Source organism: Carassius gibelio, chromosome A25 (genome assembly GCF_023724105.1).
Source record: "Carassius gibelio isolate Cgi1373 ecotype wild population from Czech Republic chromosome A25, carGib1.2-hapl.c, whole genome shotgun sequence".
In the NCBI taxonomy this organism is placed as follows: Eukaryota; Metazoa; Chordata; class Actinopteri; order Cypriniformes; family Cyprinidae; genus Carassius; species Carassius gibelio.
The window spans coordinates 9150849-9173795 of record NC_068395.1 but is presented as its reverse complement, the minus strand read 5'-3'; the positions used below and the strand labels follow the sequence as shown (position 1 = coordinate 9173795).

Genomic DNA, 22947 nt, shown 5'->3' with positions numbered 1-22947 from the left:
GTATACATTTGCTTAGCGGTTTTGGAAAATGACTAAGTTCCACTTTATGTCAATTTTTAAACAAAATTTTTTTTTAAGCTGTACATGTGGAAAGTGCAGTTTGATGACAACATCGCATGTTGTTTACTTGATGTGCTTACGCGCTGATAGCTAAGTTAACAACACAGAGATATTTGAAGCAGTTTTACTCACCGCCTGCGGTTCCAACACACGATCGTGACCCTTTTTCGTTGGGATTGCATTATCCTTAAGAAATAAACGATACGCAAATCCGGTGTCAAACTGGGCCTTGTTTGTAAAACAAGCATCTTCAAAATGCAGGGAACAAACAAAAACACTTGCACAACTCTGTTGATGCTCTGTAAAAATAAACTCCATCCACTGGTCCCTTAATGCTGTTTCTCTTTTGGTAATCTGTGCAGGGTTGTCTTGCCCTGGCAACCAAAAATACACTTCTTTTGTGACAATTCGCTCTCGCTCTGATCAGTGAATGTCTCTGCTCTGCTATACGGGAGCGCGCGCTCTTCCGGGAGAAGTGCCCTTAGCACCCATATAAGGAAATTCCGCTCCATCTAACGTCACACAGAGCCATACTCGAAAAAAACTTTCCGAAACTTGTGACAAACCGGAAGAGGTTTTTTTGGAACAGAAATACTCCTTCAAACGTACAACTTAATTTTTGAAACTTTGTCCATGTTTAGCATGGGAATCCAACTCTTTAACAGTGTAAAAAACTCAGTATGCATGAAATAGCATTTCACCCCCCCTTTAAGCTATTTTTTCAAACTGGACAGCTAGATTTAGTGAGCTTTTCTTTCAGAAAAACTTTTTTCCTTCCTCTGAAAAAGGTTATGGTAGCCACTTCCACTGTGAAATTTTATTGGTCCAGAATCCCGCTCCTCAATTTATATTTATATATATGTTCACCCAAATGGCAAACTGTATATCCAAACACAAACAGAAAAATAAAAACATAAGAGAGTGAAAACTCTGATAATAGATATTTATATACATACACATTTATACAAATTCAGAACACTCATACCCGTGTCTTTTGTCTGATTTGATCATCTCGTTTTCAGTCAATTTTTCTTTTCTTTTTTTCTTTTTAAGTGGACTATCCATTTTTTAATTGTAATTTGAATACACAAAGACAATAGGCCACAAATGCAACACTTTAAAAAAATCCACTTTGAGAGATACAGATAAAACACAATGATATCCATGTTTATGAGAGCACATAAAACCAGCAATGCGTTCTCAGAAACTGGTTATCTGGACATGTTATGAAGATATTTGGGAGCCTACAATGTCCTGTTTAAGAGTTGCTAGAAAACAACAATAGTCTCATTAAGCGAGAACTCATTTCTTGCACGCACCCCTTGGTGGACTCCTTCATGAGCAATGCTAACTCTTTTCATATATATTTTATGTCTATTCCTTGTAGCAGCTGTTAATTTGAATTAAAGAACATACAGAACCTGATTTTTTTCCACTGACGAAGCGTCAGGTGCGAGGAATAGCCATCACTATCTATAAAAGTTTATGTCATGCTCTTGAAGGTGTCCTATAGGTTTTCGGTAAAAGGGAAGGGTCATCCAATGAAGTATAACCAGTGCAAGACGCTACCTAAATGCAGAATAGATTGAGGGTCTGATAGTCTTAATACTGAATGCAGTTAAAGTAGTATAACACTTTTTTTTTTAATTGTTAAACAACAGTTTTGCATTAAGTTATGTTTATATAGCACCACCCACTGATCAGGTTAACATTCTAAATCTGTTTTTACTCAACCATGATTACATATCAAGAGAACGAAATTAAAATTGCATTCACGACTCAACTAACACTGCATATTTTCAAAGCTGCACCAGTATTAAGACTATAGACTGTCCAGGCTCTTAGAGGGCTCCAGTTTGGTTTAGGTGTGAGGTGAGGGCAGAGAGACAGTGGAGGAAGCTGGAGGGTTCGATCATGGCCAGTTTGGATTTGATGGTCCAAAGGAGGGTCCAGGGATCCTAACTGCAGCTCCGCACTAACTCACCATCCCAGACTCCCACTGGAAACCTAAAACAAAATCATATATGTTAATTATGTGCAGAATGTACCTGTAAAGTTTTTAATTCAGTACATTTGAACTTTAGTGTGGATATTGTTTTTAAATAATGAGAATAAAAAGGTTTCATGGGCCATCAAGTGAATAAAAAAATCTAATTACATATAATAAAATTAATCACAAATAATCAGCTTGATAAAAATATTGCTTGAATTCATTGTGGATTTCATGCAGTCAGGGTCATGATTAAATCATGATAAAAAAAAAATAATAATTGCATTTTTTAATGTATTTAATTGTACTAAATTAACACTTATTATTTTTTTATTTTTCATATACATATAAACCATTTTCTGCCACAAAAAAAGATAATGCTGACATAAAAAGGTGACATTATGGCATTATGTTGAAGTTATTACATAATTATTGCAAAATAAAAATGCTATTTATGAAAAAGTTGAAATTGTGCGGTAATAATTATGGAACAAAAAGACTTTATAATATTTAAATTTAAGATTTATAATAATTATCATTTCAGAATTTCGAATTGTGTTTTTTTAATTATGTCAGAATTTTCGACTAAGCATCTCATAATTTCTACTTTTTATGTCTTAATTGTGATTTACCAAAGCATGATGTGGTGGAAGTGGACTTCCATAGTTAGAATCCATAATATACATTTTTTTTTGATTTGCTTATGCACAACTAGAAAATTATACCAAATAATTATGAGATAATATGAGAAGTCATATTTATGAAACAAAGTCAAAATTAAATTAAATTTATGCATTTAGCAGATGCTTTTATCCAAAGCGATTTACAGTGCATTCAGGCTATCAATTTTTACATATCATGTGTTCCCGGGGAATCGAACCCACAACCTTGCACTTGCTTGCTTGCTAGCGCAGTGCTCTACCAGTTGAGCTACAGGAACACTAAAGAATTATAACTCTTTATCCCAATTTTGACTTTTTATGTCATGGTTATGGTTAGGCACAGACATGAAAGTGTTACCTGTGAGAATGTGTGTGTCGTCACTGGCAGTGGGTCCTGGGTAACTGGTGTGATGGGATGTGGGCTGAGTTGATTGTGTAAGGAAAGGGTTTTGGGGTAGTTGTATGGGATAATCAGGTGGCCAGTGTAGAGCTCCTGTGCACTGTAGCTTTCCGCCCAGATCTTATCTACACAGCAGACACACTGTTACTACCACACAACAGAGGATTATGGGAAACAGACAGTCTGCTCTCATGCGTCTGCAACATTTAGCTTGCTGGGGTTGACACTGTTCACTGCGAGCACATCATTTCTATCAGCACAATGCTTTTAAAAGCCACAAGGTATGTTTGCATGCAAAACACATGCTTTTCAGACATGATGAGATGAGCCAAGACATTACCCAGAACAGTGAGGAGTCATTCGATTCCATTATATTATTGTGAATGTTTCTGTTGACTCTTATAAGAAATCGTGTTCTTTTGGTGTAACAAGCATTGTCATCGTGTCAGGATGTGACTCTAGGTCATTTTTTTTATTTTCATTATGCTGCCTTCATTATGCTGTGATTTTAGTTTATTTGTTGAGATCTTTTCTCATTCTGGGTCATGCTTAGCTTCCAGCGAACACTGGTTTAGTTAAACACTGACAAACAGCAATGAGTCTTCATTTATTTCGTTGATGTTTCTGTAAACTGACAGCAAACTGCCATGTGCAGTAGCCTCAAAAGGATATATTTAATAACAGCTGCATTTTGGGTTTGGATGTCATTATTTTTAATGATAATTTAAAGATTATAATTAATAAAAAAAAAAAATTAAACACATGGTTAATGGTGGACCTTATTATTAAAACCTTATTATCTTATGCTTACCAATGCTGCATTTATTTGATCAAAAATGTGAAAGGTGAAATCAGTAAAATTGTGAAATGTTACAATTTAAATGTAGTGTTTTCTGTTTGAATACATTTTAAAATTATTGTGACGCAAAGCTCCAGTCTTCGGTGTCACAAGATCCTTCAGAAATCATTTTAATATGCTGATTTGCTGCTCAAGAAACATTTAATATTATTATCAATGTTGAAAACAGTTATCCTTCTAAATATTGTTGTTGAAACTGTGATTTTTTCGATGATTCTTTGTTGAATATAGAGTTAAAAAAAAAACAGATATTATTTGAAATATTTTTGTATTTTTTAATTTAGGATGTTCTATAAACCAAATGCTTAAACTTTATTTGTTTCTAGATGAAATTAGATTTCGAATCAGAGATTTTCAATGTGGTCTCAAACCTCACTGTGTATGCATAATATTTATTAACTTTATACTGGACATTTTGATTAAAAATTCACAAAAAATTGTATTTAGTATGTTCTTTATATTCTGTTTATTAACTATATTATATACATAAAATAAATATCTGTATATATCTATAATGTAACTATAATGCACCATCTGGGATTATGTTTAACCACAAAAACATACAAGAGATAAAAAGCTTCAAAAGGGGGGAAAACAAAAAAAGGAGAAATGAGATTTGTAGACTATTTCATAGCAGTGCGGTAATAAATGAGTTATATGTGTGTAGGCTTTATATCAAAATGAATGGCCTTTGAAATACAGTATGAAAAGTTCTTTGCTAATAAAACATCCTACGGGAAAGCTGAGAAGCTTGTTTTCACTGCAGTGACATAGCCAATGATCTCAAACAAGCAGAACGGGACAGGCGGGGTTTGATGTGACATGGAGAGGAACAGGGCAGCTGAGATTGGCTTTTACATGTCCATCAAAGAAATGCTCACCCTTCTAAAACAAAATGGCTACCAGTGAGGCTATGCCCAAATGCCCTCCTCATCATCCTATTGGTTAAGAGATGGCAGGGTTTTAGCCAAGTGCAGCATAGGAAAAAAGATCAGGTTAGTATGAGAATATATCCAGGTAGAAGCAACCCATAATCGCAGACGCAGGATCAGCCTTCAGCGTTGTCAATGTGAAATGCTGTATTACAGGATTTAAGGGAAACTGATCCTGGATCTGCACTTAGGGGCGATTTCTACAGTCATGAGTAATAGAAATCCATAGGATTGAGAAGTTATGATCAATATGAAGGCCGTGAAGGAAATGATGGCGTCTGCGTTGGAGATGAGGGCAGCTCCATTTCAATTACGACGATGCGACTGCAATAGAAATGGACGACAGAGCATCCGTTTCCAATTCAGTTTCTAGTATGAATATTTTATTAACATGTAACCAAATGAAACTGACCACACCCCCAATTTATCTTTCTTTGGCTTGCTGTTTAGATTAAGCTCCTATGAATATGAGATAAGCGAAATACAGCAATGGTACAGTTATTTCATTTTCAGCCATACTGAATTTCTACTGAAGAAAAGCTGATGACAGGTACAATTATACAGGAATAGTTCACCTAAAAATGAACATGCTGTCATCATTTACTCAAAATTTTCATGGGTTTGGGATGTCATGAGAGTGAGTAAATAATGATAGGATTTTCATTTTGGGGTGGACTGTGCCTTTAACAGTTTGCCGATGTTTGTAGGACTGGATTGTGACCTGATCGGGTGATTTTGGAGGTTTGTGGTTGGTCTGGTCAGTAGGTGTTTTCAAGTAGCCATCATCGTAATTATCCGCCATGAGCTTCATACGGTTCTGTGTCTAGGAGAAAAGAGGGGGCATAGATGTAAGGAAAGATTGGGGGGTAGAAATGGATGAAAACAAAAGGTTGGGGTTTGAGAAGAGATCAGTCAAAAGCACATCAGTAGACCTTGTTTGCATTCAGAAACCCACCAGTCAAAACAAAGATGTATTTTGTCTAGGCCTTTTAAGTTCTCTGTGATCATTGATTTAAAGCAAGCAAACAACTTGACCTTGAGGACAAACAGATATGTTCGGTTGAAGTCTTGTGACACAGTCCATACCTGCTGTTTGAGCTGCTGCACCAAACGGTCCTTCTCCCTCCGCAGCTGGGCCACTTCCTCTTGTGTCTTCTTTTTTTTGGATGAAGACAGCTCCAACAATGCTATGTTAGCATCTTTCTCACTTATGGCTGCCAGCAGAGCTTCCTGTCTGTGAATTACAATTTTTGAAATCAAGTTATGTTACAAAATGATTCATTTTTTTAACTAAATTTAAAACATATCTTTATAATAATAATAATAATACATATTATTATTATTTTTATTAATACAACTATTTAAAAAAGAAAAGATTTATTAAAAAGAAAGAAATTGAATTATTAGAAGTCAATTGCCAATGTCAAACTGAATTTATTATTATTACCGTATTTTTTGGACTATAAGTCGCACCTGAGTATAAGTCGCATCAGTCCAAAAATACGTCATGATGAGGAAAAAAACATATATAAGTCGCACCGGACTATAAGTCGCATTTATTTAGACCCAAGAACCAGGAGAAAACATTACCGTCTACAGTCGTGAGAGGGCGCTCTATGCTGCTTAGTGTAGGCTACAGGAGCACTGTGCAGCACAGAGCGCCCCCTCACGGCTGTAGACGGTAATGTTTTCTCTTGGTTCATGTCAAATTAATTTTGATTAAGTCGCACCAGACTATAAGTCGCAGGACCAGCCAAACTATGAAAAAAAGTGTGACTTATAGTCCGGAAAATACGGTATTATTATTATTACTACAATTATTATTTTATTTATTAATTAAATTATTATTATTATTTTTACAATTAAGAACAAAAATACAACAACAAAAAAATTCTAAACTATAAAATCACTGACTGAAATTATAAGAAGTCGAAGCCCAATGTCGAAAAGCATTTTCTCATTAACAGTAGTAGTAGTAATAGTAGTAGTAGTAATTCCACACTATTAAAACTAATTTAAATTAAGAACAAAATGCAAAAATAAAACAACATTTTCAAACCATAATGACTCATATAAGTAGAAATGATTAGTAGTCCAAGCTCGACGTCAAACAGCACTTTACAGAAGTACTGTGGAAGTGCTCTTCAAAGCAATTGACCTCAATGATGATGACCAGGAGTCTTACAACATTCGATGGAGCAGGTTAAAGGATGTTTGCTTTCACAAGTACAAAACTTCTCAAGGGAGTATGGATTTTGTCAAAATGATGTGCATAATTGTCTCAGAAAGACTGAAATAACTTGCTTATTCTTGTTTTTTCAACATATTCCAAGGCGCAGGGCTGGAGTGTGGAGACAGAAATAGCAAACAGAACAAGCCAAGTGCAGAGTGAATCATCCTCTGCATTTATTATCTGCACAAACACATGGCACGGAAAAATATACCTAGTTAAAGTTTTACAGTCTATTTTTCTGTCGTGATGTTTATCTGCTAAACTGATTAATATTATTAACACTACAGCTTGCCAAAGTGACCTCAGAATGAGCTCTCATCTGAAAGATTGTTATGTAATGATTTAAATATGTGATCTGGAAAATATATTTATTTAGATCACAAGTTCATTATATAACACATATCAAATGTGCATCCTTCACAAATGGCAGTCGAAGATTAATTATATTTAAAATCTTTACAATCTGATGTTTGTTGCTGTTCCTACACGTTATATTGAACACGTTCATGTACTGACGAGACTGCATGTGTTCAATTAATTAATAAATATTTAAGATTTTGATTGCAACTAACTAATCCTGTTAATTACCAATAGGTCAAAATCCACTGTATCAGATCAAAAGACCACTAATTTTTATTGCATACATCAAATGTACACTGCAAGCGAGCAACAAAACTATAATGCTCTTTAAATGTAAATATGGTGTAAATAAGAGATTTTTCTGCATTGTTGCAGCTTTATGGATTATAATGGAAGAACTCTGTGTACGGACAGTCAATGAGCTCATGCTGAACACAGATGCATGAAATTATATAAACTAGCAGTGACAGCTTCACTGATTAGAACAGAATGGAAGTGCCCTTGTATTGTCAAGTTGCCTGCTTTCTGTATATCCTTTGTATAAAATCTGAATAAAACTATTGTTTTTCGTGTTGCAATGCAAAGTTGGTTGTTTAGTCACTGCCTTGATTTATTAATGTATAAAACAGCATAAAAACCTTCAGGAACAGTTTGTTTTGGATGTGCAACCTGTATGAAATATATGGCCTGCATCTTCCCCATGCGAAATAAGATTTACATTTCAAATAACGTCGACAAACCTACTTCATCATTTCAGTCTCTGCTGATTCACAGTTTTTCTTTGTAATCACTGTTATGATAAGATGTACAATGAAAGTTCATAACGTACTTCATCTCCAGCACCTCCTCCAGGTGTCGCCTCCTCTCGGCCCTCAGTGTAGTCAGATGAGCCTCCTTCTCAGCCAGAGACTGCTGGGTGGACGACATCTTGGCCTTCATGGACTCCAGCTCTAGCTTCACTTTCTCCATCGCTCCCAGGAGCTCTTCCATCTTTTTAAGACATAAACAGAAGGTAACTTATTTGTTACTGTTTATTCTGTACGTCACAAATGGACTAAATGTGTTGTCCCATTTATCGCTCTGTTCGGGGAATTTTCGCAGGTGAAATCCAGTCATTTCAATAGGAATCCACATGATCGGGAATGCTGAGTGAGTGTGAAAGATTTCTCCTATGCATTTTTGGCATCATGTTCAAGTTGGTCACTTTAATTTGCCACATTGACCAACAAGCTGCTGGACATAATTTTGATTTTTGGGTGAACTAACCCTTTAATTAAAATGTTTGGTGAACTATCCCTTTAAGAATAAAAGCTACAATTAAAGATACAATTTCCACCCAATAATACAGTTTGATCGTTATAATGGAGTTAAAATGGAGTTTTACTATTTCATTAATTTACTTTTATTATTTTGACTTTTCTAGGTCTGGAAATCACACCTGACTACAATTTTGCTTCATCAAATATTCAAGTTTTTCAAGATTGTGGGAATCCTGGTTATTCAAAGAAAAAAAATCTAGATTTTTTTGTTGTTGTTTTGGTTTATTTTTTGTCTTATTTTAAATCATATTAAGTCACCTTTGAAGTTTGCTGAGGTAAGAACCAGCATGCTGTGCTTTAGCTTTTAGACAGTTTTCACAATAACCACTCTGAGAAGTTGTATCTTAAAATTCATCCCCTTAAAAGCGCTATCACCACATAAACAGGGAGACAGGCGTCTTTGACAACTGCATCACCACTCACTGTTATTCTGAGCATCTCGTCAATAACATTTTTAGTTTTTGTAGAAGCATCGAATAGTCAACTAGTCATACACACATCCCATTGAATAGTCGTTTCTGAAATAGTAAGTCTTATAGTATTGACCTGTTTCTCCTGGTGGGTCCGTGCGGCCTCCTCCTGCGCCAGCACCATCTCCCTCTCGGCAGTGATTTGGACGCTCTCTCTGAGAGCTTCCTCCAGCTCCTCGATCCGCTCTGCCTTCTGCCGCAGTGACTCCTGGGGCAGACGGGCTCAGCTCATCATATGCACACCAGCACAGTTTGACAATATACAGCGATCTGTCGAAACATTGGAGCTTACGTCTTACCTGCTGTGGGCCATCATTGACATTTTTGCCCTTCCCTGACGGCTCCTTGTGTTTGCCAGAGGACTTCTTAGTCTGCTCTTTCATTTGCCTGAAACATTAACATGAAGCACTTGTTAGAGGAACTCTCTGGAGTTTAATATTAAAATAAAGAGTTTAAGAGATTTGGGGTGGAGGGGACTATTTAATGGCTGGAAAAAGATACCCGGTTTTATTATTAGTTAATACATATCACCAAGCCTGTTCACATAAATAAAAACTTCCTTGTGTTAGTCATAAAGCTAAAACAGCGATTTAACAGAGGGGCAAAATACATTCAATTTCTTTGTTTTCGTTTTAAAACCCCATGAAATCATTTGACGAAAACTTCTGTGGGACATAAAGAAAGGCTTTTTTTATGATTTTTTTTTTTTAAATTAGGCAAAAAACTTTATTTATGTCATCCATGAACTGACAGTGTCAGGTGGGATCAGTGTGTGGGGCAATCTCATTCTAGAGAGCTTGTGATTGGACAAAATGGATGCATGATAATACATACCATATCTGCTTAATCTGCATTTTTTAATTGATCTGATGTCAGATAAATTTATAAAATATGTAATTTTATTGGATTATATAATAAATATACATTTTTTATATTAATATATATTTTTTCATGTTCATTTTCCCTTTTTTATATATTTATATAACTTTTCCTGTCATTTAAAACTAATTTAAAGATAATCTTTAAAAATAATTTAACACTGCTAAGTATAATCTTTAGCCAATCTCAAAATGAATAGCAGTTTTACTATACATTATATTATTGGGATGCCTAAATTCACAAACACATTTCAGTGTTTGACTTTTAATTTATTTTGACAAAATAGTGTAGAATTTATCAGTTATTTGGACATAAGATGAAAATTATTATTGGCCAGAATTATAAGATTGGTGCATCCTCAGAAAACTGATCTACTTCAGGATGTCATTAATACTTTTGGCTAGTTTTCATGTTTTTTTTGTTTGTTTTTTTTAAGGTTTTTTCAACTAGTATAAAGTTGTCTAAAAGCTACATGAAACTTTGATTTCATGTGGTCTTAAACAGATTTGACTCTAGTTCTTGAAGACTCCATTTATGTGTGAAAGTACACATGTATTTACTAACCTGGAAGCCACACTAGGTACACATTTCCAGGTGAAAAAAGGGAGACAAAAAGCAGAAGTTCAAAGGCCACTCGGCGTGAGAAAAAAACATTTGATCAGTGCTTCAAAGCCAAACTCAAAGAGGGGGAAAGAAGCCCAGTCAAAACATCAACTTCGTCAAAAACAGACACTAAAAACACTTTGACGGTGATGCATAAACAGCAAAAATGGATAAAGATGTAACACGTTTTTGTACTGCTTCACCAACATGACAAATAATCAAATAAAATCAAAAAAGAGGAGACACCAAGTCAAGCCAATCAGGGAAACAGACTGACCTCTCCAGCTCACTGATTTTTCTGTCCTTGTCGTTCTTCTCATTCTCCATCTGACGCAGGATGTCCAATAGACGATCAACTTCAGCCTGGGCTTTGGCGGAGTCTTCCCTGTGTCTGGCCACATCAGCTTCAAGTGAAGAAATCCTCTCAGATATCTCAGCGTTGGCCTGTGCATTGGCTGCGGCACTCTGGACCTAATAGATCACCATGATATAAACACACCAACAAACTCACATATATACAGCCTTGCTTACGCTTCCATTTGTTTTTTGCCTATATAGTTTATTATAGCTACATTACTATACTATGCACTGGGTTCCCCCATTTTTTGACCAATGTATTTCCACAGCCATTCAAGTTTTCTTAGAATCATGGTAGATAGCTAGCTGGAATTCTATTTGTATATAAGGTACAAATCTTTTGAATAAATACGCTCTCACTCACTTTCTTTAGCTGGTTCTCAAGTTTAATACATTCCTCCCTCCTCTGTTCAAGGGCGATTTCTAGGCTTTTCAGTTTGGAGTCTTTCTTCAAGCCAGATGAGGCCAGCGACGATGCATGCTCTTTGAGGTCCAGCAGAGAAGTCTGAAACCAAATTGAAGTCCCGGGTATAGAGCCATCAAACACTTGTAGTATACATGTTGATATTGTTTTGACAGGGACTCAACAAACCTGTCAATTAGGATGTCTGCTTTAAAGCGTGTTTTGAGATTGACTAATTTATGTAAGTAATTTCTTATGTAAAGTATTTTATCACAAAAATCAAAACACTATTTTTATAATAAATTAATTAATCAGTATTTTGTCTTGTGTTCTAGTAAATGATCAAAATATACTTAAAAGAACTTAGCAGGGTTATAATTAACTACTAACTAACTGTAAACTAACATAATAAAACTAATAGAACTCATAACCCCAATGACAAAATTACTAAAATTAAACCAATTTTTAATGAAAACTGAATATATAAAAAATTATACATGATCCTAAAATAACACTACAACATAGATTAGCTAAATTGTGCTAAGACTTGTTTCAGCTATCTTCATTTAATTTTTTTATATGTTTAATATCAAATATTTTCAGATTTACTTTAAGATTTAGAGCAGAATTTCATAAGATATTAAAACTTGTTTTCAGAGAATATATCTTGAATTACGTTTATCTAAACTGCACTGGCCTATAATATTTTCTTATTTTAAGCATAAACCATATATTTAGTATTTTGAATCTATTTGCCAATGAGGTAAAATTAGGAAAAATAAACTATTATAATATTCTCTGTAAAGTTTTAATATAGTAAATGGATCTTTTTTATATTTTACAAATATATATATATATATATATATATATATATATATATATATATATATATATATATATATATATATATATATATATATATATATATATATATTAGTATTATGACTGAATAAAAGACAAAAATACAATGCTTTGTGTAGTGTATTTTTCACAGTGCATAGCTTCATGTTATGTGTTTTTAATGGTGATCTCTAACCTCTCGGTCTGACAGGTCTCCCTGCAGCATGCTGACTTTCTCCTTTAACTCCCTCAGCTCTTTTTTACTGTTGTCCAGCTCCTCTGCCTTCTCTCGCTCCTCTCGGTCACGTTGCTCCTTCAGGCGTTCAATAATACGTTCCTGTTTACAAGTGGACACATTAACATGGTGCTAAAAAGAAAGCATACACAACGAGCATGAAATGTTTCTAACTAAGCACAGATGGTTCTACTCCAGATGCCGTGATGCCATTTGGAAGTGCACCAATGATTTGTCCTGTAGTCCTGTTGTGGCGTGTTTTAGTGTCCTCTAGAGGTGATCCTCACCTTCTCAGCCAGTGAGTCCTCCAGTGTAGTGAGAGCTGTGTCTGTATTAGATGTGTCCGTCTGTAGGGACTTCACCCTCTCTCTAAGGCTGCTCATCTGCTTCTCTTTATCCCTCAGCTGCTCCTGCAGGATTTCAATCTGAAACACAGGAGTTGATATAAGATTTATGTGAATTGACATTTTCATAAACAACCAAACTTTTACTGTAGTCAATTCTCAACATTTTCTAAGAAAATGTTTAAATGTATGTCCTGCATTGTTCTTTGTTAATGCTTAAAGTAATATAGAGAACATGAATATGAATAAGCTGGGTTAGTCATCATTTGTGTTTTTATTCATTTATTTTTCTTTGTTTTATTATTTGTACTTTCAATATTTTTAAGGATATTGGATATGGTGACTAATTTAGTAAGATAACATTTTGTTCATTTTTATCAACAGTTCCCTGTTAATGAAAGTTAAAATAAATTTAAAAAATGTATTGTATCGGTGAAATCCAGTCCTCACTTTTTTCTGAAGTACATTCACTTTGCGCTCCTTGACCTCCAGCATGTCCTTCAGATCGTGGATTTCTCCATTGAGTGTGCTTTTTTCTTCTGACATTTCCTGGATTTGCTTACTCTTTTTGTTTAACATGGTCTCCTTCTCCTCCAGGCGCAACCTCAGAGCATCCACCTGCAAAACCGTTGTATGCAATGGTCAGAGAATCTGCTGGTGTGATGGGTGAAGCCCAACCACTGGAGTGATCTACTACCTCTGTCTGTAGAATAGCAGCACGTTGTTCTTTGGCGGTCAAAGACTCTTTAAGCACTTCAATATGCTGTTTGCTGTCAGAGAACTGGTTAGTCAAGGTCTCCAGCTTGGTCTGTAAGCCAAGGAGCTGACTGTCCTTCCTGGAAAGGTCTTGCTTAACTTGGTCCATCTACAAAACAGAATTATTCAAGGTTTGTTATTCATATGTGAGACTAATTCAGACGTGTCCTTCTAAAGCAGACTGTGGAGTACCTTGTTCTTCATGAACTTGGTGTGGTTACGGTAGACCTCCATCTGCTTGGCCTCCTCCTGCCGTTCCTCACAGCTAAGCATGCTACTGGAGCGGAGCATCATGACCTGGTCCTCCAGCTCTCTGAGGCCCCGCTCTAGAGAACCGATCTGAGAATCCTGAGAGATGCAAAAAAATATGATGTCAGACATCATTGGTGTCTATCAATCAATTCCAGTGTGCAAAATAACTTTTCTGCTGCGCCATTTTTGGTTACCATTTATTTTCATTAAATGAAACATGAACTATGGAACTCAATGGCTACCAGCAACTTTTTGGTCAACAAAATTCATCAGAATAACTTCTTTCATTTTCAAAAGAAGAAAATAAATTCATACAGATTTGGAACAATTTTAAGGTGAGTAAATGACAGAATTTTTTATTTTCGGGTAAACTATTTCTTTAATCACTTCAACAGAAGAAGGAAAATCATGCAAGTCTGCCACAACATGAAAGTGAGTAAATGATGATAGAATTTTTTCCTTTTTTAGACATTTGTACAATGCACATTGATTCCTTGGCTGCGATCTTAAAGAGCCCTTTGAAGCTGTTCTGAAACTGCATTTAGGACTGTCACTGGCCACTATTGAAGTCCATTATATGGAGAAAAATCCTGGAATGTTTTCTTCAAAAACGTTAATTTCTTTACGACTGAAGAAAGAAAGACATGAACGTCTTGGGACATGGGAGTGAGTAAATCTTCACGAAATGTTTATTCTGGACATGAACTAATGCTTTAACATGAAATTAACTGTTTGTAAACATTATAGCCAGTTTGCACTTTTAGCTAATTAGTTCCTTAATTAGCACTCTTATTAAAAGTATGCTAAAGTGTGATACACTGATACATATGAAACACTGTTTGATACATTACATAAATTTGTATATGCTTTTAATCCACTGACAGACAAAGCATAAATGTGGTTGCTGTCATCATATGTAAACAGTTACATTAATTTAAACTGGAGCTAAAGTACTACCTTCATCTCAATTACAGTCTGAAGAGCTTTGGTTTTCGTAGTCTCTGGCGTCCCCTCGAGGCGGCGATGCAGCTCCTGAAATGAAAGACACATGGTTGGCACTTCCTTCACACCAGTGCCAGAAATACAGCTCTCAGATATTTCATCACACCTTGAGGAAGAGCAGCGCTGTTTAGTTTTGGCTGAATTCTCTATCACATTGCAGGAGCTGTACTCTATTAAAGGTACAAATAGGGCCTCCTGCTATCTAGTTCAATCAAGTATTTAATTTTTTTGTACTTTGAGGAGAATAGCTGTGGTCATTATGCGACTGAATGTGGTATAATGGAGGATGACGAGAGAATAGTCTGCTTTAATTCACTAAAGTTGATTATATATGGCACTTACCACAAATAGAGCCTCAAACTTTTTTTAAATAATTTTTTCATGTATAATGAGGTGCTTAATTCTCAGAAAATGTTGGCTGTCAACCTCAGGAAGTTGTACTAAATACTGAATGAGCCGTTTTATTTGCTATTCATTTATATGAGGTTTGTCATTTCAGCAAACATTATTAAAAATTCAGTTTAAATATGTGTCTTGTTCAAATTAGTTTTATAGCAGTAAGTATTTTTTAAATATCAAAATAAAAAACACTTATTTGTAATAATGATCTATTCAAGCTGCATTGCATGCTGGGTGCTTTCATAGTGCACATGCACTGTAGAAACAGCACGATGCTGTTTGTTTTAAAGGCATTTCTGAGAATACAGTTAAATTTAAGAGAAGACCATATGAAAGTAATGCAATTATTAACCTTGAATATAGTTTTTAGCATATTATATAATTTTCATATTTTATTTCATTTATATTTTAAACCCTAGCTATCACACACCTCTCTCAAAGCTGCTAGCTCTTTATCACGCTGTTCTAGAAGGTTCTCCAGGTGGTGCGCGTGCATCTCGGCATCTGCGAGACGACGTGTGCGCTCGTGATCCTCTTCATTGGCTTTAGAAGAGGGCCCTTTGCTGTGCAACATCTCCAGGAGCTTTTTGACTGACTCATCGCGAGCAACTAGTGTCTGCCTTTGGGTCTCCAGGCGAACCTCCATCTCTTCCAGTGTACGACGGAGCAAGAACACCTCTCGAGCTTGGCGCTCCTGCTCTTCGCTGGGCTCGCAGGCCAGCGGCTCCCCGGGTGGCTGGAGAAGCTGGTTCAAGTCACGCTGGATACGCAGCTCGGCCTGCAGTGCCTGCACGGTTGTCTGCAGGTGCTGTGATGGGTAGAAGAGAATAATATGCAGTATTTACTCACAATAAAATTGAAACAGAAGTAGTTCATTATCCAGTTACAGTGTAGATTTGTAGATTTTGTAACTGATATAAGGGAGAGTTAACAGCCAAGAAGTTTCACGTGATAGTTTATCAGCTGTTATCCTATTATTTATTATGGCTTCTCTTTATTCATCAGTAAATAAATACAGTGCAATTTACAGCATCATCTTTCATAGAAGCAGTAATACGAGTAAGTACTGAGAGCAGGTATGATGTAAACATCTCATTCATAACTACTACAACAACCTGAAATATGAAAAAAAAAAATTAATAATATAATAAAATTCCCCCAAAAATACTGAAATTAAAATACTTAAATATAAAAATTTAAGCTAACAAACAAACATTAATAAATACTATAATAATACATAAATAATAATAAATGAACACTCGTCCATCATGTGAGGAACAAACCAAATTTTTTGTTGTTTGGTTAATTTTCCCCTGTAGTGAGCACCCCTCACCCCCCCCCCCCCCCCCCAACTCCGGGTGTGTGTTCACGGTGTGTTTGTTCACTACTCACTGCTGTGTGTGAGCACAAATTCTGATTATGGGACACCATACTTTACCACACGTCCTGTCCTTTTCTTTCATTCCTTTATCACAAGTTGTAATTAAAGTTGGCAAGAAAACTGAAATAAATATATGCTAAGGCTCAAACTTTTCTTTACTCCAAATGTATCCATTCAGATGCGACTACTATGCTGCAAACATGATGGCAGCCAAAAGGTGACTGAACAACAGTAATTGTACATTTTCTTAATCATACACACACATAAACAACATTGCCATAATTAATGGTAAGGTCTCATTAAGCCAAACAGGCACATAATAAATACTAGCCAAGAATCACCAAAAAACACATACAGAATCCGAGCTCTGAGCTCGTGGTGAATTCAATCTCGTGTGAACGGTGTGAGGAGTGTGATAATGCTGATTATGCTTTGAGTGAATAACCAAGTCGTCATTAGCTTAGTGCTGTATGCCCCTTCGTCTGGAAATCTGTCATGACAGCCATGACTCATCCATATCTCAACGTTCTTTTAAAAGAACCACTGAATATCAGAAAACAGACTTTCATCCTTTATCAGCTCAGATGTATTGCACATTGAACATATTGTAGCTTGCAGGAATTCAGGCAGTCAACTCAGCAGTGAGCCGAGCGCAGCAGGACCAGGATGTCCATTTCAGGATTGGCCATTATTAGCATCACCTCACAGCAGAGGTAGACTTTTCCTTCTCATCTAAAGAGAAGCTGGATCTTTAATCACTCATATCTTACTCCTATACACCTATAAATGCACTGATGCAGTGAAAATGTTATGATTATATCATCTTTGTCTATAAATAGTTATCAGTATCCAACCTAAGATGGTTTGCAGGTTTTAGCTGGTTTAAGCTGGTCTATATATATATTAGGGCCGGGACTTTAACGCGTTAATTAATTATACAAAAAATAACGCGTTAACTAAGATTAAAAAATTCCCGCATTTTTAATAACTTATTTTTGCACCGCGGAACGTTTCTCACTGGATGAGTGTCGGCGGTATACTATAAATCCATGTGAAAAAAAATACTTCTCACTGTTCTCAGGTCAAATATTTATCTGCGATTCAAATGCGATTAATTTCGATTAATTAATTACAAAGCCTCTAATTAGATAATTTTTTTAATCGAGTCTGGCCCTAATATATATATATATATATATATACATACATACATACATACATACATACATACATATATATGCACACACACACACACACACACACACACAAACATGGCTGTCCTTAGCTGATGTGGGGCCTGGTGCAAGGTGGGGGTGTGGGGGTGTCCCCATCGGTCTGTTTCCATGGGGCCCGGTTACACCCAGTTACAACTCCCAAGGATGGCCCTTTATATTATTTCAGCTTTATTTTAATTACCAATTTTAAATAGTTTTAGTTGTGGTTAACACCAACAAAACTGTAGTTGTGTTGTCACTATCTTTAACATGTCTAGCTCCTCAATATTTCACACTCACATTGTATTCGCAAACATTTCTGCCACATATATGGCATAAGACAAGAATAGTAAGATTAGTACAGTTGTATGTAACAAATTCATACATATATAATCCACATATATATGACATAGTATTGAAGTATGTTACAAGTTCTGACCGTATTGTTTAAATTGATGAAGTACGTCACTCATGTATTCGTAGTGCTCTATGCCTCAATCTGTTTTTCAGTGTGAACACACTACTAAGCATACACTGCAGTTTCATTGCCTACCACTTTAAATGCTCAAGCTCTCTAAAGTCAGATTCTGATTGGCTGTCAATGTTTTTATTGCTCACCAGCTGGAAAAAAAATTCAGAAAATGGTTTCAACGTAATCGTTCCTCAATGTCATTATCATTATAGTTGTGGTGTGGACTTCAATATTGTTATATAATTAAAAGAATTATAATAAAATGTATAGTTACCCTGCTTGGTGTGAATGGGCCTTAAAAGAACATTTAACATCCTAACTTAAAAATACACACTTTAATCTTAAATCCCACTGAAACAGTAAAACAGCTCTCAGATCAGCAATAAACATCCATTTCTACTTAAAAAACAGGCATATCCTGCCAGATGTACCCACCTGTGTCTCGTCTTGCACAGCGCGGTACTGCTCCTTCCACACTACTATTTTGGATGCCTCGTCTTTGCGCAGTGCACGTTCCTTCTTCAGCTCCGGGCTCCAGAAGCTTTTGATGGAGCTCATGGAGGAGCCGAGCTTGCTCTCCTTCACCTCGATCTCCTTTCGAAGGAGCTCGTTCTCCCTCAGCACCTCCTTGAGCTGGGCTTGGAGCTCCATGATGGTGTTGTCCCTTGCCTGACGTAATGAGTGAGGGACGGTTGATGCCGCGTGGATCTCCCCTCCAAAGCCCATAGAGTCGGTGGACACTGCAGGCACCATGGCCATATCCGGTGTGCTGCCTGTAACTGTTCCTCGGACCCCGTAAGGAATGCTGCCTCCGAAGCGTCCCGTCGTTACACCGCTTTTAGGGAGGTCAGGGGAGGTGCCTATTGCGACCTCATTGTCACTCATGTACATCGGGCCCGATGTGGCATAGGCGGCATTTAGAGATTGAATGTTCTCCATGGACAGTGTCTTGCCTCCAGAGCCGCCCGGGCCTCCGCCGCTGCCCCCCATGCTGTTGGTGCGACGGTGGCCCATACGGGGTGACTGAGGCAGGCGTGGCGAGCGTCCAGAGTTGCCCTGGTTGTTTCTACCCCCGCTGTGATTGCTGTCCATTTTGCTCACAGAGCGTGAACTTCCGTACATATTGTCAGGCTTAGAGTGCAAGCGAGAGAACCCACCGAAAATGTTATGTGAAGGAATGTGCTAATAAATGGGCCAGGTCATTTTCATCTCAAGTATAAGGAATGTGATCTGTCAAGCAAAGGCCAATCTTCTGTATCTTTCTGTCAAATGGAGCAACTATGGTGACCTGTAAAATGAAATAAAAAGGGAAAACACACAACTTAATACTATAATCACACAAGAAATGACAGGATAGTCTCTAAAAACTATAAAAACACTACAATCAGGTCTGCAAATGCGAAGACTAGAAAACTAGAAATTTGTCCAAATCTACCAGGATAGTAGACTGTAGAGAAAGGTTTATTAAAATAAAGTGTTATTGTTTATTGTTTTATGATATTTTGTGCATCATTTGCAGCTACATTTGTAATGCTAAATTTCATTTAGTAGGTATGATATAATTATTACAGCTATAACTCGACTTGCCAGGTTACCAAAGAAATAAAAATAAAACTCAAAATCAATTCAAGACAGCAAAAAAAGTATATATTTGACACTGGTTTCAACAAACAGCAGAGATTAAAAAACGTATATGTTCAGTCAGTGATGTTAAGCTGTGTTCCTCCACACCACTTCTACTAAACATTACAGTTTAAGTCTAGTCACCTTCATTTTAATAGCACTTTTATACAATACTGGTTGTGTCAGAGCACCTTTACAGTGTCCAACAGGAAAATAGTTTGTCCTTGATAATATTATTATGCATTACTCAGTAGAAATCTGGCTCGTGCTATAGACAATTACTCTCATATATAAAATAATTCACTCAAGCTAGATAATGTAATAGTGTTGCTCCCATTTACACACCGAATGAGTGAATCAAAGGAAAGGTGGGATTTTATGGACTCACACTCCAAGGTTATCAAACATTTAATGTCAGCGGCTAAGCCAGCGTTATTATGGCATACTAAGCTGATGATTTATATTCTAAAACAACAGATATTCAGTGTCCATCGCTGTCGACTCAATAATGCTGCTGTATTTAGGTGAATGCTGTTCTGCTCACAGCGCTCACAAACCAACCAGAAGCGTCGGCATTTCCTACACACCACATCTATAAGACTTGCAAATGCGCAAAATCATAGACTACAATTCTTACATCCGAACAATTTCGATTACAGATATACTAAACCTAATGTTCCGTGACATTCATCCGTGCAATCGCTCACCCACAATCCTGAGCATCCTCCCTCAATGTCCTTCTTCTCCACCATTGCTTGGCTTAACACATTTGCCTCCTCTTTTGTCAGTAATAGTTGTCCGGCAAATGCGACAATAAATGAGAGGCGCTTTTTGAATATCAAGATGTGTAGGCTAGATATGGATTAACCGAAACATATGCGAGCATTCACTAATTTATTATAAACCACGATAGGATTTTTTCCAAAAAAATAATTTTACCTTGTATGGCTGATCTGTTTCAGCGACCGTCTGTCCAATAGATCTATAAGAGGAGGAAGCGGCCTAGTTTTTCTTTGTATCTTTTTATGATTTCATTATTTGCAGACACACACCAGCATCTTCACAGAGCTGGAGGACTTCAGTGACGTAACGCCTACGCTGCGCGCTCACAACACTCGCCTCTGAAATGCCAACGCCATGGTACGAAGGTCATTTTATTTTAATACATTTATTTTTATTTTTAAGAATGAAAAACCGGTACAAATATTTACTTTATCTCACTAAATTGACTTTAAAACTGAGATATTCTTTATGTAGTGTACATTTCCAGAACTTATATTTTGTGTGTGTGTGTGTGCGTGTGTGTGTGTGTGTGTGTGTGTGTGTGTGTGTGTGTGTGTGTGTGTGTGTGTGTGTGTGTATGTGTGTGTGTGTGTGTGTGTTTGTGTGTGTGTGTGTGTGTGTGTGTGTGTGTGTGTGTGTGTGTGCGTGTGTGCGTGCGTGGGTGTGTGTGTGTGCGTGTGTGTTCTTGTTTTTGTGACATATCAGGACACGACTTTGTATAATGACATGGGTATGACACAGGTATTAAAAGGAGAGGGTGACTTATGAGGACTTATGAGGACAAGTTTCCTGTGAGGGTTAGGGTTAGGTGTAGGGTTGGTGTAGGGCCATAGATTATACAGTTTGTACAGTATAAAAACCATTATGCCTATGAGATGAACCCACTTTTCACAAAAACAAACATGTGTGTGTGTGTTTCTTAGATATGCCATGATATGCCCTATAGGTTTATAATTTTATCTTTATTTCTATCTCTGAATAGTGATCCTGGCCCAAACCATCTACATTTCTAAGCTACCCTTTATCACCCCTCAGTCAGTTTGTAGAGAACAGATATAAACCCCAGTTGTTGGGGTTTGATTCGTCTTTAAGGGAGAGTTCACACGAAATAGACATTCTGTCATCATTTATTACACACTCTCATGTTTAATATAAAACATGGTTTTCTCTCTTCTGTGAAATTTGTGTTAGGTGTAGGCTACTATTATATGCTCCATGTTATATTTAACCATGATATGCAAATCACAACACACTTCCTTGCCTAATAAATGCCTGCATCTTATTAACTTACAGTTCTATTTCATTCTTCACCCTGTAAATCCTAGCATATGAAATAGTCAGAAAATAAATAAATAATGCAATAGTTTATTAGGAAAAAAACATTTCAGTTTTATGATGAAATTATGATAGCTTGTAATGTAAATCAATGAGAATTGTATAACATACTACTTACATAAAATGCATTATATCAGTTGCATATAAATACCAATAATATGTCTTATTATATTTAAAAGCTTAGTTTAACTATCAAAGCTATGTAGTTTTAGTTGTTCCTGTGGCTCAGTGGTAGAGCATTGTGTTAGCAGTGCAAAAGGTTGAGAGTTCAACTCCCGGGAAACACTCATACTGTTAAAATATGTATATAGCCTGGATGCACTGTAAGTTGCTTTGGATAAAGGTGTCTGCTAAATGCATTAATGTTGTAATTGTGGGATCAAAACATATAATGCTATGATGATTGTGAAATGTATAATATTGCATACATAATATTTGTTAAACTTTCTATAAAAATGTGTATATGTAGGCCTATACATGTATGTTGATGATGTAAAACAGGTTTTTCTTAGAAATGTACTTTCCTTCTGACACCATATGACTATTAATATTTTTTTGTTTCCAGATTAGTAAGATATGCATTATTTTTTTCTGTACCTTTGTTTTTAATTTTATTATATTTAATTTTATTTAATTATTATACATATTCACATAAAAAAGTGAATGAAAGAAAAAACCTGCCCTATTTTCAATTATATTAGTTAGGGTAAAGTGATTTGACATGACAATTCTAAATGACCTCTTATTAAGAGGTTATCATGACATGTACACAGAGAATAAAAACAGT

At 36.2% G+C, this 22947-nt stretch overlaps 1 protein-coding gene across 3 annotated transcripts; it reads right to left on the bottom strand.

The window, feature by feature from the left end:
• Positions 1–989: 989 nt before the first annotated feature.
• On the bottom strand, positions 990–21140 carry LOC127946732 (ELKS/Rab6-interacting/CAST family member 1-like). 3 transcript variants are annotated; one of them, XR_008151153.1, is made up of 19 exons: positions 20982–21140; positions 18855–19707; positions 15786–16163; positions 14912–14986; positions 13895–14050; positions 13644–13811; positions 13397–13564; positions 12890–13027; positions 12564–12704; positions 11489–11629; positions 11045–11238; positions 10729–10740; positions 9585–9672; positions 9362–9493; positions 8326–8486; positions 5990–6137; positions 5625–5726; positions 3071–3237; positions 990–2067 (listed from the first exon to the last, which is right to left on the bottom strand). XR_008151153.1 is itself a non-coding variant. In XM_052543467.1 (19 exons), the coding sequence occupies exons 2-18, from the start codon at positions 19539–19541 to the stop codon at positions 4883–4885; spliced, it is 2916 nt and encodes a 971-aa protein (XP_052399427.1). In that variant the 5' UTR covers positions 19542–19707; positions 20982–21140; the 3' UTR covers positions 3089–3237; positions 4853–4882. The 3 variants fall into 3 exon arrangements, 2 of the variants coding, with proteins under 2 accessions (XP_052399427.1, XP_052399428.1); XM_052543467.1 differs by lacking the exon at positions 990–2067 and adding an exon at positions 4853–4909 and having other exon boundaries at positions 3089–3237; XM_052543468.1 differs by lacking the exons at positions 990–2067; positions 10729–10740 and adding an exon at positions 4853–4909 and having other exon boundaries at positions 3089–3237.
• Between the last annotated feature and the right edge of the window lie 1807 nt (positions 21141–22947).